Below are 16,961 nucleotides of genomic sequence, written 5' to 3' on the forward strand. Positions count from 1 at the left end.
ATGAAAAGGACCTGAACACCACTGTTTTGTCATAATGTCATACACAAAAGACACATCTGCAATTTCAATTATACCAAGATGCATGCACCTATGAACTGATATAAAAGTACGTTTGGTACATTACCGGGTGGTTTCGCATCACTAGCAGGCTGCTGGGAGCTGACCGAAGAAGTCTGGACCCCTTGGGGGGCTATCGGTCCTGAAGGGTGCATGCCTTGAGAAGTGATTGGAGGAGGCTGGATTCCCTGTGTACCAATAGGTGCAGCCTGAATGCTTTGTGTGCTGAAGGGTGTAGGCTGCATTCCCTGTGCACTGACCGGTGCAGGCTGAATCCCCTGAATGTGACGTGTATGGGAAGTATCCACATTAATCAGCTGCATCGGGTTCAAATGCACAGTGGAAGCCACTGACTGGGCTGTAATGGCAGAATTTGGAGCTTGGGCTGAAATTAAAGACAAACTGGAGTTAAGGCAATACAGTATTTCAAATGAATGCACGTTCCCATTTTTCAAGCAACAGAAAACAGCAAATACAAAAATTAAAGCTTTGGAATTTTCAAAAAACTAAAGGCTTTGGTTCCCTCTACAGTGGACATTTTTTTGTCTGTTTACCAGCAATGAAAACCTGACAGTGAAAAGATCCTGTTTTATAAATATCCGTTCACGCTTTTGTGATCCATTATGCTAAGTGGAACACACACTTGTGCGGTCAGCAATTTTTACCGGACAGCGGATGCGTTTCCTACATAGCCTATGGTGGGAAAGCATCTGCCCTGAGCTCCAGAGAGGGCACTGCACTGTCCGCTCTCTCGGCTGTTGAAGATCAGCTCAAGTGGGAACCTAGCCTTAACGAGAACCCGAGGTGGGATTTAATTATGTTAGTGGGGCAGCGTGTCGCCAGCACAATGTTTACCTATGTCTGTTAGTGCCGCTCCCCCGCCTCATCTGTATCGGCGCTACCCGCCCGCGTCCCTTCCCTCCAATCAGCGGGAGGGAAGAGACGCGGGCGGGTAGCGCCGATACAGAGGAGGCGGGGGAGCGGCGCTGACAGACACGACATAGGTAAACATTGTGCTGGCGACACGCTGTGTGTCGCTAGCACTGCGGAGGGGATAGCGGCGCGCAGGGGGGTCATGGAGGCACACCATGGGGCAACAGAGGCTGGTGTTAGTGTGCCCGACCAACCTCTGTACCCCACTAACATAATTAAATCCCACCTCGGGTTCTCTTTAAAGGGCAACTGAAGCGAGAAGGATATGGAGGCTGACATTTGTATTTTAAAGGTTACCTGTAGTGAGAAGAATATAGAGGCAGGCATATATTTATTTCCTAACAAACAATACCAATTGCCTGGCAAGCCTGCTGATCTATTTGGATGCTGTAGTGTCTGAATAACACCAGGAACAAGCATGCAGCTACTCGTCACATCTGACAATAATGTCAGAAACACCTGGTCTGCATGTGCATGTTCAGGGTCTATGGCTAAAAGTATTAGAAGCAGAGGATCAGCAAGACAGCCAGGCAACTGGCATTTATTGCTTAAGGGCCCGTTTCCACTATATGCAGATTCTGGATGCAGAAAGACTCAAATGAATGCCTATGGGCCTGTTTCCACTAAACACGATTTTTCTGATGCAGATTTCCCATAGGCATTTATTGGAGTCAGTTTTCTGCATCCAGAATCCGCGTGTAGTGGCCTTAAGAGAAAAAAAAAATATGGCAGCCTTCGTATTCCATCTTGCTACAGTTGTCCTTTAAAGGGAACCTTAACCACTTAAGGACCAGGGTAGTTTCTTCTGATCGGTGCTGCGTGGACTCTCCAGCCCGCAGCACCGATCAGGAAATAGCCAGGGCGATCAGACTTCCCCCCCTTTTTTCCCCACTAGGGGGATGTCCTGCTGGGGGGGTCTGATCGCCGCCGGCTACCCGCACTTTCTGGGGGGGGGGGCTCTTCAAAGCCCCCCTCCGGAGCGCTTTCCACCCTCCCCGGCTTTCCCTCCCTCTCCCTTACCCTGTGAGTGGCGCATGACGGATTTCCGTCCTGCGCCTGATAGGATAGGCTTCTGCCTATCAGATGCCAGCGATCCCCGGCCAATCAGAGGCCGGGGATCGCCGATCTACGTCACGGCGCTGCTGCGCAGCAGCGCCGTGTGATGTAAACAGCGGGGATTTCTTCCCCGGATGTTTACATTATGCGTGCGAGCCGCGATCGGCGGCTCGCACACTGTTCACGGAGACAGTCTCCGTGAACTGGCATGGAAAGTTTCCATGCTATACCACTAACGACCCGCCGACGCCTATCGGCGTTAGGCGGTCGTTAAGTGGTTAAAGGGAATCTGAAGCGAGCAAAATTATTTAAAATAAACACATGACGTAGCTGCAAATGAATATTACATACTAACCTCACCATTTTCTTCTTACAGTGATCCCTTCCAGTTCTGACAAGATTTTGTCAGAACTGAAACATACCAGTTGCTGCCAGTTAGATATCAGCTGCTGTCAGTTACAGTTGAATGTGCAAGGTAATGTCCATGTTTCCCTATGGCTCAAGTGGGTAATATAACAGTTTAACAGTGTGCTGACCAGGAAGCGGTTATGGGGTAATGGCCATTTTTAAAACAGATGACAGAGAATTCCATTGATCACAGTGGACAAATGGGAAGCAGAAGAGGAGAAAGAGATTGATTAGCAGACTACACAGGAGGTAAGTATGACCTGTGTATGGTTATTTAGATTTTTTTATTTTCAGTTCAGGTTCTCTTTAACTGAGAAGGATATGGATGTTTCCTTTTAAACAATACCAGTTGTTTGGCACTCCTGATGATCTGTTTTGCTGCAGTAGCGGCTGAATCACACACCTGATACAAGCATTTGGCTAATCCAGTCTGACTTCAGTCAGAGCACCTGATCTGCATGCCTGTTCAGGGGCTGTGGCTAAAAGTATTAGAGACACGGGATCAGCAGGAGAGTCAGGCAACTGGTATTATTTTAAAGGAAAAATCCATAAACTTCTCAGTTTAGGTTCCCTTTAAGCAATACCAGTTGAATTATAGTACAATACAAAATTGATTTCATTTAATTTGAACTGCATTATGTATAAACAAACTCAATTGAGTTTAAACACACATAACTATTGTCAGCTGTAAGACCTATTCCACAAGAGTTTTAAATTCCCTTCACTCATGAAATAAATGAAAGGGTTATTAAATTTGGGCATAGCGTATACATATAATTTAATCGAGATTATATCACTATTGTTCTATATTTATTTGACATATACATCTCCTGAAAAGTGTTGAGGAGCCACCTACAAAACCCGTGGTTCATTGTGCTCACCACACATCCCCACTGCCAGATATAGAAAATGTCATTTTTACAGAATCACTTATATCAAACCATATATACACTTTAAAACAGGAACATTTCAGCTTCAACATTACAAGCCAGCAAGGGGAAAGTTCCAAGTAAGTGTCTTGGCTTTCTCGGCATCATACATCAGTTCCTTTCACTCTTATCAATTTAGAACACAATGCAGTGAAACCTGGAATATGGAATGGACAATTGCTGCTTGGCTAAAGTAGATCAGTGAAGCAGTGGGTGTCCCTGGGCATTCAAGAAGTGTGAGGTTGCAGTTCACACTATGCACCAATTGCAGTGTAAAGCGCAGGCACCAGAAGTACATTGTGTCTCCTGCCTGTTGATCTCAAGTGTGCATTTACATGTCTTGGCCAGTAATGTACCGCACTCAGTATTTTACCGGACAATACATATGTAAACAAACAGCCCATAGACAGGCAGAAGAATGTGCAATATTTGCAATGCAGTGCGCACTCTTCGTTACTCACACTAAACAGTGTGAATACATAATGCTTCTACTGACAAAACCCAACATGATTTGCAAACAAAACTCATGAAAGAACAGTGTATTAAAAACTTTATTTGTAAAATGTAGGGCATATTTTTAAGAGATAATATTTTGAAATAATTTAGTTTCTATATCAGCCTCAAATTAGTAACACAAAATAAAGGGTACTAAAGATTAGACATTCTAAAAACATACACTGACCTGGGTACTGCCGTATAGTGGACACGGAACTAGTTATAGGTGTGTAGGTGTGAGCAGCCAGGGGATACGCAGACTGGGGATACGTAGGAAGAAAATACTGTAATTGCACTGGAACAGGCTGTCTGTGAGGGGAAAAAAAGAGAAACAAAATAAATATGAACTTTACTGATCAGAACAAAATATAGTGTAAGCACGTTAGAGATTTGTTTAGGATAGGGGTACACGCATTAACCCATGAGTAAGCATGTACAGTGTGAAACACGTTGGGACCTGTGCTCCTGTGTGTATCTTGCGTGGATACAGATACATTCCTAATAGCAGCTGTCCTACTGTGCGAATCTCTTCTATTGGATAGGGGAACACACTAACCTACTACTAACCATAACAATTTGTGTTGCTTCACTGACTCCAGTTGTTAAAACTGTATGAGGCAGCAAGTTACATCTTTAAGTGCTATAACACATCTCAATCGCACTCCCTAGCATATGTGCAAGGCAGTCCTGGCTGGGAGCGTTGTACGCATTAGCAGTTTGCAAAGAATTGTGGGCACACATGCACAGAATGCTCATGGCCACCAATGCCATGCACAGCCACTCAGGAGCATAATTGACGTGGCGCGTGGACAGAAGAGCATGTGCCATCAACTCCAAACAAGTCGGGCGAGAGCTCTTAAAAAGGGGCCACGGCAGCACTAAGGAGGGGAGGAAAATCATACTCATGGGTCATTTAGAATATGGTGTGTGTGTGTGTGTGTGTGTGTGTGTGTGTGTGTGTGTGTGTGTGTGTGTGTGTGTGTGTGTGTGTGTGTGTGTGTGTGTGTGTGTGTGTGTGTGTGTGTGTGTGTGTGTGTGTGTGTGTGTGTGTAAAGGGGGGGGGGGGGGGGGTGGAATTAGCTCCAGGTATGTCTAATTCTTGGTTTTTCTTCTCTCAGGTCAAGTGTGCTTTGAACAGAATTTTTTATGTCTTATTTACAGAACTTAGGAATGATTTGCATAATCACTCACTGAGCAAAACTACTAAACTGCTGCAACATCAGAGCTCTTGCTAGCTGAATTATTGCAAATATCTTTTGTTTTAAAGTGACTCCGAGCTCATCTAAAAAATAAAAGTTGAACTCACCAGGGGCTTTCTCCAGCCCAGTGCTGGTCGGGAGGTCCCACGCCGGCGTCCTGGCTCCTCTCCTTCTCCCCGCTCCGGAATGGCTGACAGGCCGCAGCCCGGGCGACACTCTCCCGAGTGTCGGGCTGCTTCTTCCGCATATGACGCGGATTACGTCATACGCCGGCCGCCTCGCGTCATCACGGCGGCCGGCGTGAAAGTACTGCGCATGCGCGATTAAAGCGCGCATGCGCAGTACTTTCATGCCGGCCGCCGTGATGACGCGAGGCAGCCGGCGTGTGACGTAATCCGTGTCATATGCGGAAGAAGCAGCCCGACACTCGGGAGAGTGTCGCCCGGGCTGCGGCCTGTCAGCCATTCCGGAGCGGGGAGAAGGAGAGGAGCCAGGACGCCGGCGTGGGACCTCCCGACCAGCACTGGGCTGGAGAAAGCCCCTGGTGAGTTCAACTTTTATTTTTTAGATGAGCTCGGAGTCCCTTTAAGAAAGGACTTTTATATTTAGAATTACAAAAAACTTTATTCAGAGAGACAGATGAGGCAGGCACACTATAGGTAAAACTGCACTTTTTTAGTTGTAATCGCCAAACTTGTTAGTACTACAAGAGTTTGGCCTACAATAGTCCCCTTTCCACCATTTTAAATGAAACACACTATTATAATTTCTGTGCGTTGCCTCTTCTGGCACAGAAGAGAAAAAAAAAAGTTGCAAGTGTTATAACTCAGTGTCATCCTCTTAGTGCACCCTTACCTGTTTTCACTCCTAGCCTCCATAGTCATGGGGTTGGGTGAGGCTCTGTGGCCAGGTAAAGGGATCAGGTTGCTCCTCTCCGTTCCATATTCAGACTGTATCCGAGGTGACGTGTGAGTGATTTGTTGTGGGACTACCTTAGCTGAAAATCAAAAAAGACAAAAAACACATGCAGGAGCATACCATATACTAAAGACAGACAAACATATATTCCTGCCCTACAAAGAACATCTCAAAAATCAGCAAACTAATTTAGGGAAAAAAAAAAAAGTCTGATGTAACAGTGCATTTGTGTCTCTCAGGCCAATTTATAAGAATAAAAATCTGCAGATCACCAGAAACGTTCGTTCTGCAGAAAAAAAAAAAAATCCTACCCATTTCCCAAAAATTACTGGTTGCGATGAGGAAAGTAAAATTACAAAATATCGAAATAAAACAAAAATCCTGTAACAGGGCTTTACACTCACTAAAATGCCTTACACCAAAAAGCAAATGCTTACTTACCCACAGGAATGTTGGATGCGGTCACTGCTGTAGGGTGGGAAGAGTGAGTTGGCATTGTCATAGTAACAATGGTGCTCGTGGAGACCTGTGTATGAGGGGTGGACCCTGCAAACGGTCAGAAAAAAAAAAGTAACTAATGTAAGGAGGTAATGGTGTACATGGAGCTGGAGGAAGCCCCAAGTAACTATCAATTCATTTTTTTACTTCATCTCAGTAGCACATCTGTTCCAAAGGAAGTAATTTGCTATATACCAAGAAATCCTTACCCGACGTAGTTGCAGAGGCAAGGGTGCTTGTTGCCAAAATAGGAGCCACTGTTGCTGCAGCAACTGGAGTTCCAGTACCAAAAAGAGTCTTCTATCAAAAAAAGAAAGCTTTTTGTTACAAATTAGCCCTTCTGTATAGAAAAAAAAGCAAATAAATTCTTACAAATAATAAGCCAACCATTTATAACACCGCACAGGTCTGTAAAGGGATCCTGAAGTTAGAGAAATTTGGAGGCTGTAATATTTATTTCCTTTTAAAAACAATACTAATAGCCACATGCTTGTTTCACTTGTGTGATTCAGACACTACTGCAGCCAAAGATGACAGGACTGCCAGGCAACTGGTATTGTTTCAAAGGAAATAAATATGGCAGCCTCCTCATACCTCTTGCTTCAGATTCCCTTAAAACACCTGGGCACAACATCAACAAGGCAAAGATCAATGTGTGAAGCAGAGTAAGTCACAAAAATGTGAACAGATGTGTCTAACGTGATGTTAGTCTGCAAATCCACAAATATAATAACTTCCCAGGAAACTATACCTACAAATGTTTACTTGGTCTTTAACTACCAAACGACCGTGTCACGCCAATAGGTGTGACCGCGGTGGCAGCCCCAGGCCTAACGCCGATTGCCGTCAAGTCCTGGAGCTGCAGTTTGGCAGGGAACGCATGCACGATCGTTCTCTGCTGGCTCACTAGCAGGCCCTTTTCCGCCGAAAGGGGAAGTAATTCCCCTTTGTTTACCTTTGTACAGCGCTGCGATCTCCTGCAGCGCTGTACAGCAGACACTCGGCTGTCCCCCAGATTAGCTGGGGAATGAAGTCCTCTCATAGGCTGATGCCTATTAAAGGCGGGGATAAGGGCCGATCGCCTCCCTACGGCGATTAGGACGGCACAGGGGGGGAGGGAGGGAGAGGAAAGAAGGAGAGAGAGGAAAAAGCCTCCCCTTTCTTATAAAAAAAGAAAAAAAAAAAAAGAAAAAAAAAAAACACACACACATGAAAAACAACTCTGCTTCATATGGTTTCATTTACATTACCTGGGCCACTGCATGCAGCTGCTTTGGGGCTCCCAAGGCAGGATGTGTAGGCAGAGTGATGCGTGTTCCAGTGTCACGTGCCTGGTTAGGTCTCTGGATGCTTATGGCTGCAGGAGGGGGATGTTGCTGAATGGACAATGTTGGTCTAAGAAAAATGTTAAAAAACTTTTAGCAAGCTTGTACACAGACTGTTTATATCACCATAAAATGTTAATATTTCATATAAAAGGATTTAACTGTACAAAGGTAAAGGGTGAAGCTGAATAAAGCTCTCCTAAACTCTTTACACTACACGTTATTCCGATTTAGATGCAATATTACACACTATTCCGACGTGATTAAAAAAATAGCGATTTCTAATGTAAAGAAAGTCTTAAAGTGTACCTGAAGTGAAATGTGACATGGAAGTTGACGCACTAACCGCCGGTAATAACCGTATGCAGCACACGGCAATGTTACCATTACTACAGTCAGCAGTGTACCACATGTTATGCAATCAGCGCAACCCATGGTACATGATTAACACAAGCAATTTTAGCCAGTGCACTACAGAGAAACTGACTATAAGGAATCATTCACACCTGTCTGTAATGGTGCATGTTTCTGCACAGGAACACATATAAACTAAGAGCCAATGCTTATCAGTGGGCTCGATCACACTTAAAAGTGTACCAGAGATGAGTATTTGCCCCAGTTCTATACAAACCTGGGGCTTTCTCCAGCCCTATCCGCACGGATCGCTCCCACGCCGCCATCCTCACTCTTCTCCCGCTCCGGTAACGGGTCCTGTAACTTCAGCCAGCGGGGGGGGGGGGGGGGGGAGGGGTGTGTGTGTGATATGTGTGTGGGGGTGTGTGCGTGTGTCATTTGTTTGAGATATTTGGTACATCCCATTTTGTTTTTTGTTTTTTACACAGAGCATAAATTAGTAAGCGTCCACTCTCCCAAGCAGAGTGGTGCTGGTAGGCATATTAGGAGAGTTCTCCCTTCAGTCCTCATTTGATAGCTCATGAAAGATGATGTGAGATGTACAAGATGGACAGCAGCCTGCAATGTGTCAGGTAATCATATGTTTTAATATGCTTTCCTGCACCGCATTACATGGCTTGGGAACGAACGCCTGTTCCAACACGTTTTCATTTCTTAAAAATACAACAGCATTACATGCCTTATCTAGTCTTATTGCCCCTATTGCAGCATATATATTTTATAAGCCCTAATACAGGTAGTCCTCAGTTAACGAACGAGATAGGGACTGTAGGTTTGTTGTTAACCTAAATCTGTTCTTGAAGAAAATCTATAATGAAAAAAAAACTCCCCTGGGGGGTACTCACCTCGGGTGGGGGAAGCCTCTGGATCCTATTGAGGCTTCCCCTGTCCTCCTCGGTCCCACAGCGGCGGCAAAAATCCTCCTGGAGCGGCGGCGATGTAAATATTTACCTCTTGGCTCCAGCGCAGACGCAATATCCACTCTTCCCACGGAGATAGGCAAAAATAGCCACTCTCCGTCGAGCCGCTCTACTGCGCAGGCACAGTAGAGCGGCCTGCGCGTTCCGGGGGTTGCAGCGACACCGCCGTGGGACACAGGAGGATGGGGAAGCCTCTGGACCCTATCGACTAAGGTAAGTACCCCCCAGGGAAACTTTTTTCAGTACATGTTTTCAGAACACTGTGCCATATATGTCCCCCCCTGTGCCTCCAGTGTCCCCCTCTGTGTCACCTCTGCCCTTTTGTACCTGTTTATACAAGTTTAAAAGCCATTTTTTCTTTGCTTTTTTTAAAAATCGGTTTTCTCAAAAACTACAAGTCCAATTTGAAGATTTTTTTTTTGCCTTGTTCCCATGGTAACAGAGAATCCATGCCGTTCATAACAGTGTGTCGTTCGTAAGTCGGGGACTACCTGTATTTCATTTTAAACATCTAATTCATTGTCTTTGCATGTATTGCAGCTCTATCCAAAACTTAAAGTGGACCCAAATTAAAAATACAAGATTTCAGAAATAAAATCTTTTTTCTAAATTACAATAATAAATATCCTTTTTTTCAACTGCATGATGACAAATATAAAATATTTTACATTTCTTGGAGGAACCCCTCCCTTCCTTTCATATTTCCGGGACAGAATCCTAGTGGAGGAGATAAACAAAACACAGGCTGCTACTGATGATGTCACAGGGGAGATCTCAGCTTGTGTGACATTTCACATAGATGACGCCCCTGTGAGGGAGGGTAGCTGATGACAAACACACCCATGATCTAAAACCTCCTACTAAGATCAGAAGTAATGGCTGCCACCTGTATAACCCTAGTTTTGAAAAGAGAAGGGTGAAAAGCATGCACTGAAATGCTCATAGGCTTGAAGGAGTGTTTATTTATCTTTGTTTGTGTCAAAGTGGTGCAACTAGGTATTATGAAAAAAAAAAAAGTTTGGTTTGGGTCCGCTTTAAAAGATTGGCAAATGTGTATTTACATTTTTGACACAGCATCAGAACTTCTTTTTGGAAATAGGGTTGTGTGACAGGTATAGACTTCCCTGGGATAACTCACCGCAGTAATGGCTCAGCAGTGTGGGCTGGAGTGGTGGTGATGACAGGAGACTGGGCACGAGTTGCAGACACTGTAGCTACCACAGCAGGGTTCACTGAAGTAGCTGTAGTTACTGGAGGGCGAGACTGCAGGTCAAGAAACAAAAAAGAGGTTTCAATTTTAGGGCACTAAAATGAAGAGATGCAGAAGATAAGCTCATGTACGGATATGTACAGTATTAATAAAGAGAAAGCGGTTTCCTGTATATTCATTTCACATGTAGCACACTTTAGCTTCATTAAAGTGACACTGAAGCGGAAGAAAAAAAAAAAAAAAAAAAAAAAAAAAAAAAAAAAACACAACTTATGATATAATGAAATGTGTATGTATATAATCCTAACATTTGTACTGCGCTTTTCTGCTGTCGGAATCTGTCGGTAAGTTAAGATTTCCGGTTGTCTGAATTCCGGATAACGGGGACTTTGCTGTATTTTTATTTTCAGATATAGAGCATTTTTTTATAACATTGCATAATTTTGTCATATTTGCAATTTAAAAACCATACTCTGTATTTTAAACTGTAACCCAGAGCAGAGTACTGGCAACGACCTTTTGAACTTCCCTGCAGTAAAATATTATCTAAATAGGTCTGACTGTTTCTTTGATGTATAAAAGTCCTTCAGAAAACAGCACTGTAGCTGACCCAAGTTGGGTTAGAGAGCTCAGAGAAGTATAGATAACAACTGAAGTTTCTTAACTCTTCCTGTACTGGAAACAATATGAGACTCATATCTGTGCTACTAATGTTCTATTTCTTAGCTGTACTACACATACAATTCATTATTTCATAAGTTTATTTCCACTTCAGGTTTGCTTTAAAACTAATTCCAGCAAAACGTTTGCTTGCACAGAACACAATTTCTGTATCTCTATCTTTTCTTCTAAATATATACTTTTTTTTTAATACTTTTATTTTTATATTTCTGGAAGATATGGACTATTAAGCAGAACAAAAAAAACACATTAAGAGCATGTTGTGTATTAAAAATGTATATTTGGACATATTTTTATAATAAAAAAATACTACTGTATAAACAGTATATACAAGTCAAATGTTTGAAGCCAACCTGAAGTTTCTGTAAAACATGTATGCATTTATAATTTAAATTGAGTGTGGTTCGTAAACTGCAAAAATGACAGAATGATGCAATGTTATAAAAGCTAAAAATATGAGACTCTTTGCTACTAATTTTTTCCCCCGCTTCAATGCCACCTTAAGGCCAGAAACCCACTGGGAGCGCTTTGTAAGCGTGAGTGATTTGAAAAAGCTCTTGGTAATGCAATGCTATGGGGGATTTTTATAAAATCACATCACTCAAGTGGGATCACACCCATAGCATTACATTAGCTAGAGCTTTTCAAATCACAAAGCGCTCAGAAAAGCTCTACTAGTGGGTTTCTAGCCTAAGGGGTGTTGGTGGTGGGGGTGGGGTTAAGGAAGGCTATTCACACGTTCTGCCAAAAAAACAAAAAACAAAAAATTCCTGACAGGGTACATACTATCTAGCTATAAAATAATAAGAATAATAAATAAAAAGAGACAGGCAGCACAGCATTGTGGCAAGTCAGTTGCCTCTCCTCATGCTATGGAGCACATGTGATGAGCTATAGGTATATCCTGGCTAGACATCATCCTGGTGACTGCTATCTGTGACACCTCTGCCTGCCATGTCATGCTTTGGGGGATTAACTGCCTGTCACCCTTGATGCATGATTTCTGCAATGCTTTGCTTTGAAGGATTAACGGTTTGCTGCCTAGATGCATGATCTTTGCTATGCTTTGCTGTGAAGGCTGATTCGCTTGCTACTCAACCACATGACTTTTGCTAAATCAATGTCCAGGCCGATGCTGACCCTGTTGGACTGTCCCCTGCATTTAGTCTTTTTCTGACCTTCCCGGGTTACTCTGGAGATGGACATGGCGTATTGATTGTACGCAGCTTAATGCACCTTGTATTTCTACTTAGAACAGAGTTAGATGCCGGCGTGTGTCTGGTTGTGTGTTTGGTGGTCTGAGCGGTGTGGTGTGATGGGGTGGCCATCCCATGTAATTTTAAAATATATTTTTAACACTTTTGGAACAATAAACGTTAATAGTCAACTTGGAAATTGCTTCTTCTGATCTTTGGGAGTGCATGCCCTGCCATTTATTCCTGTCACTGCCACAATTTTGATTGGCAAGATATAAACCGCAACAAAAAAACAAAACAAAACAAAAAAAAAACACTTAAAGTGGATCCGAGGTAAACTTTTAGGGCCCATTTCCACTATCGCGAATTCGCATGCGTTTTTCGCATGCAAATTCGCATAGCAATACAAGTGAATGGGACTGTTTCCACTTGTCAGGATTCCTATGCGTTTTTCTGTGCAGAAAAAATTTGCATGGCAGAGCCATCAGAATTCGCATACCGCTATGCGAATCGCATACAATGTATTTAATAGGAAATTCGCATGAGGTTTGGGTATGCAAATTTTCAAAGCACACCAGCACTGCCATGGTTAAATTCGCATACATCGTCATCCATGCGAATTCGCATGAAAATTCGCATGGACCCGCATGCGAATTTCGCGTCCGCATGCAAATTTTTACTGCGTCGATTCGCAACGCACAAGTGGAAATGCAGCCTCACTGATTGCATAATTGTGTTCCTTGCATATAGTTTATAGGGCAATCCTCAAGCTCTAATTCCCTACAAACTAAACAAGCCTCTCCCACAGCGTCTCCAGAGTGCCCTGGCACTCTCAGCCTTAGTAGCAAGGGCTTATGGGAGCTCAGTCTGGGCAGGAGGAGGTTACTAGCCAGAGATTTCAGAGGCAGAGGGGAGGAGGAGAGGGGAGTGAAGTTTTCACAGGCTGAGGTATGGAGCTGCTATCAGCTTGCCTGTATGTAATGTGACATACAGAACATGGCCACTCATTGCATCACAGGAATAAATAATCATAAAATGTTGAAGTTGTTTGCAGCTAGATTTGCTGTGTAAACTATCTAAACTTTAGATAAGATATATAGACAAATTACTTGTTATAGTTAGGTTTTTCATCTCGGATCTGCTTTAACTTGAGTTCCCTGTGCCGACAAATAACTTACCTGAATTGGAGGGTGAATGATATGCTGAGCTGCAGACTGGGCAGCTGAGGGCATCTGAGCAGATGCCGGTCTCAAGACAGTGGTCACTTTCGAACTGGACATCATTGCAGCTGCAGCAGCACCTAACAGAAGTAAGAAAAGTCTGTAAAAAAGAAAAGGTTCCCAGAGCCATTCTGCAGTTCAAGGTTACTATAAAAGACTATGGATCTGCCAATGCTCTTGCCCCACCCCCGATTGTTTTACATTTTCAATTCTGTCCAATAGATACTTTCGATGGATTCTTAGTCAAAAATCCATCTGACATTTTGGGGATGTGCGTATGGGCACCTTTAGGCTAGGTACACAGTGGTCAGTTGTATAACCCACGCGTTATAATGAGTGTGAACTGCAATGGAGACTGGACATAGACTTTAATACAAAAGCCTACATGCAGCGAGTTAGAATAACGTGATTGGATACTGTGAACAGCCCCACAGAATTTTGTAAGGAGAACAGAGGCGCCAAAAGAATAAAATAGATCTAAAAATTTAAAAAATTCCTCGGGAGGCGGTGGCGGACTTATCTCCCCGAAGCAGACATGATGCCATCGGTTTTAGTACAAACAAACTTATTTATATACTCCAACATACAGTGCAACGCGTTTCACGAGTATATTGCAGCTTCTTCAGGCAATAACGAAAAGGAATACACACAGTGAAGTCTTAAAGGGAACCAGAGAGGAACGGGGGGTGAAAAAAGAAACAGATTTTATACATACCGGGGGCTTCTTCCAGCCCCATAAGCCTGAATCGCTCCCACGCCGCCATCCTCAGCTTCCTGGATCCGCCGGTACCGGACCCGTCACTTCCGGCGGACGCGGCCAATTGTCCGCATCACAGGGGCTCCCTCCATACATGTACGCATGCGGCTGCGCAGTTAACAGCCACATGCGTATCTGTATGGGGAGAGCACCCGGTGATGCGGAGAATTGGCCGCGTCCGCCGGCCGACTTGCGGCAATGACGGGACCTGGTGGCGGCTGATGCAGGCAGCGGAGGAGTGCGACGTGGGAGCGCTCCGTGCGTATGGGGCTGGAGGAAGCCCCAGGTATGTATATTGCATCCTCTCTGGTTCCCTTTAAGGTCACAATAAGCGCCTTCCTGTTCGTTATTGCCTAAAGAAGCTGGAATATACCCGCGAAACGCGTTGCACTGTATGTTGGAGTATATAAATAAGTTTGTTTGTACTAAAACCGACAGTATCATGTCTGCTTCGGGGAGATGAGTCCACCACCGCATCCCGAGGAATTTTAAAGTTTTTAGATATATTTTATTCTGTTGGCACCTCTGATCTCATTGAGTGAGGAGAGGCCTAATCTCCTCACCTGCCTACACAGTGGTTGCCTAATTGGTAACCCTGACTTGTGAGTATATCTATCATATACTTTTCCATTTACCCATCACCCAACTTACTACACTATATTGGGCTGTGTCCCTTCTTTTTCTTCAGCCCCATAGAATTGTATGGGCAGTGAGTTGACATGCAGAATTATTCTGCAATGCAACTGACCACTGTGAACAGCATCTTAGTCTTTAGTAACATGTACAGATTGAAGTATGTAGATACGGTCTAATGGTTAAGGGCTCTGCCTCTGACACAGGAGATCAGGGTTCGAATCTCGGCTCTGCCTGTTCAGTAAGCCAGCACCTATTCAGTAGGAGACCTTTAGCAAGTCTCCCTAACACTGCTACTGCCTATAGAGCGCGTCCTAGTGGCTGCTGCTCTGCCGCTTTGAGTCCGCCAGGAGAAAAGCACAATATAAATGTTATTTGTCTTCTCTTGTCTTGTCTAAACAGACTGGGAAAAAAATGACTCCGTTTGAGGCAGAAAGCTTGCTTGCATGAGTGTATTCTCGGCAGCTCAATTTAATATTTAATACAAAGGCACACAGTACTTGCCATTTAGGTACAGGGCATTTTGTAGATTTCTTCCAATACCAGGTTTTAGCAATTCTTTCATGCTCACAACACTTCTCAAATTCACCTAGTGTAATCAGTGTACATTGCCAAGATTTTATAAAAAAAAAAAAAAAACACCATAGTAACAGCAGTCTCCCCCTTCCATGTCTCTACAGGCTCACATTTTTTGAACTTCACAAAATGAAAAAATGGTTAAGGGCTCTGCCTCTGACACAGGCGACCTGGGTTCGAATCTCGGCTCTGCCTGCTCAGTAAGCCAGCACCTGGAGATCATAGGCAAGTCTCTAACACTGCTACTACCTATAGAGCACGTCCTAATGGCTGTAGCTCAGGCACTTTGAGTCCCCCAGGAGAAAAGCGTAATATAAATGTTGTCTTGTCTTGAAAAATGTGTGAAAACCTGACGCAAATGCGGGCCACGCTTTACCACTGTTAGTAACTTTTTACAGCGCACTATGGCCGTTTCACACTGACAGTGTTCCTATCCGATTTTACAGTAAACTTCTATTTTACCAATCGGAAGGTCAGCACTGTTATAATGAGAAGTGCAGGGACACAAAAGGCAATCGCTGACCGTCTGCATTGGTTAGATCCCTTAGTGGTAGCGCTGTTTCTCCCATACCTAATGCTTTCCTCCTTCACTGTCTGCATTGGTCAGATCCCTTACTGGTAGCGCGGTGTCCCCCATACCTATTGCTTTCCTCCTTCACTGTCTGCATTGGTCAGATCCCTTACTGGTAGCGCGGTGTCCCCCATACCTAATGCTTTCCTCCTTCACTGTCTGCATTGGTCAGATCCCTTAGTGGTAGTGCTGTGTCCACCCACCCCCCCCCCCCACCTAATGCTTTCCTCCACCACTGTCTGCATTGGTCAGATCCCTTAGTGGTAGTGCTGTGCCCCCCACACCTAATGCTTTCCTCCACCACTGTCTGCATTGGTCAGATCCCTTAGTAGTAAAGCAGTGACCCCCAGCGAATGATAGAGGCTGGATTTACATTCCAATAGTCTGCCATGTTACCCAATGAATAATAACAGTAATATGAAATTTTTCTTTTAAAATAAAATCCACTATAGAGACATTTTAGTGAGAACCAATAATACAATAACTGTAGCCAGTATAGCTCTTTCCATGATTTCCTCTATTAATATAGCAAAGACACATACACTAGCTTCTTACAGAGAACACAGAAACACACATCAATACAGTAATCACTCAATGTTGTAGTCAAGTATGATACCTCTAGGAAGATGGGATGCTCCGATATGTAGAGGCGGTCCTGGTGCACCGCTGCGGATAATGGACATCTGCATATTGGTGGCAGCCATAATGTGATGTAGACTATTAGGGTGCCCCTAAAGAAATCAACACATAACAATAAGGATAGGGCATTAACAAACCACTTTTGTCTCTGCTCCAGTACATCTATATCCTTTCTGGATCCTCCGTGGGCTCCAGGGTGTTTATATACGTACCCTGCACTGATGAGCACAGCACAGCGCATTCGCTAGCATGGGAAAAGATACTACACAATGAAAGTCTGGTTTGTCTTGAAAAGAATTGAAAATCATTTTAGGTGTCATAAGTAG

The 16,961-nt window shown here is 43.9% G+C and overlaps 1 protein-coding gene across 7 annotated transcripts in view; it reads right to left on the bottom strand.

Annotated features, from left to right (window-relative positions):
* The window catches only part of SAP130 (Sin3A associated protein 130), a 46,574-nt gene that overhangs the window by 16,358 nt on the left and 13,255 nt on the right, over positions 1-16,961 (bottom strand). For 6 of the 7 annotated variants that reach the window (XM_068280574.1, XM_068280573.1, XM_068280572.1 and 3 more), the window contains 9 exons: positions 16,613-16,727; positions 13,418-13,539; positions 10,291-10,415; positions 7,744-7,888; positions 6,703-6,793; positions 6,437-6,541; positions 5,933-6,074; positions 4,066-4,187; positions 125-442 (listed from right to left, as the gene is read on the bottom strand). In XM_068280574.1, coding sequence (XP_068136675.1) covers positions 125-442; positions 4,066-4,187; positions 5,933-6,074; positions 6,437-6,541; positions 6,703-6,793; positions 7,744-7,888; positions 10,291-10,415; positions 13,418-13,539; positions 16,613-16,727 — 1,285 coding nt within the window. The remainder of the gene's footprint in view (positions 1-124; positions 443-4,065; positions 4,188-5,932; positions 6,075-6,436; positions 6,542-6,702; positions 6,794-7,743; positions 7,889-10,290; positions 10,416-13,417; positions 13,540-16,612; positions 16,728-16,961) is intronic. The other variant, XM_068280571.1, reaches the window with a different exon arrangement.

The sequence above is a fragment of the Hyperolius riggenbachi genome, chromosome 4, assembly GCF_040937935.1.
Source record: "Hyperolius riggenbachi isolate aHypRig1 chromosome 4, aHypRig1.pri, whole genome shotgun sequence".
NCBI lineage: Eukaryota > Metazoa > Chordata > Amphibia > Anura > Hyperoliidae > Hyperolius > Hyperolius riggenbachi.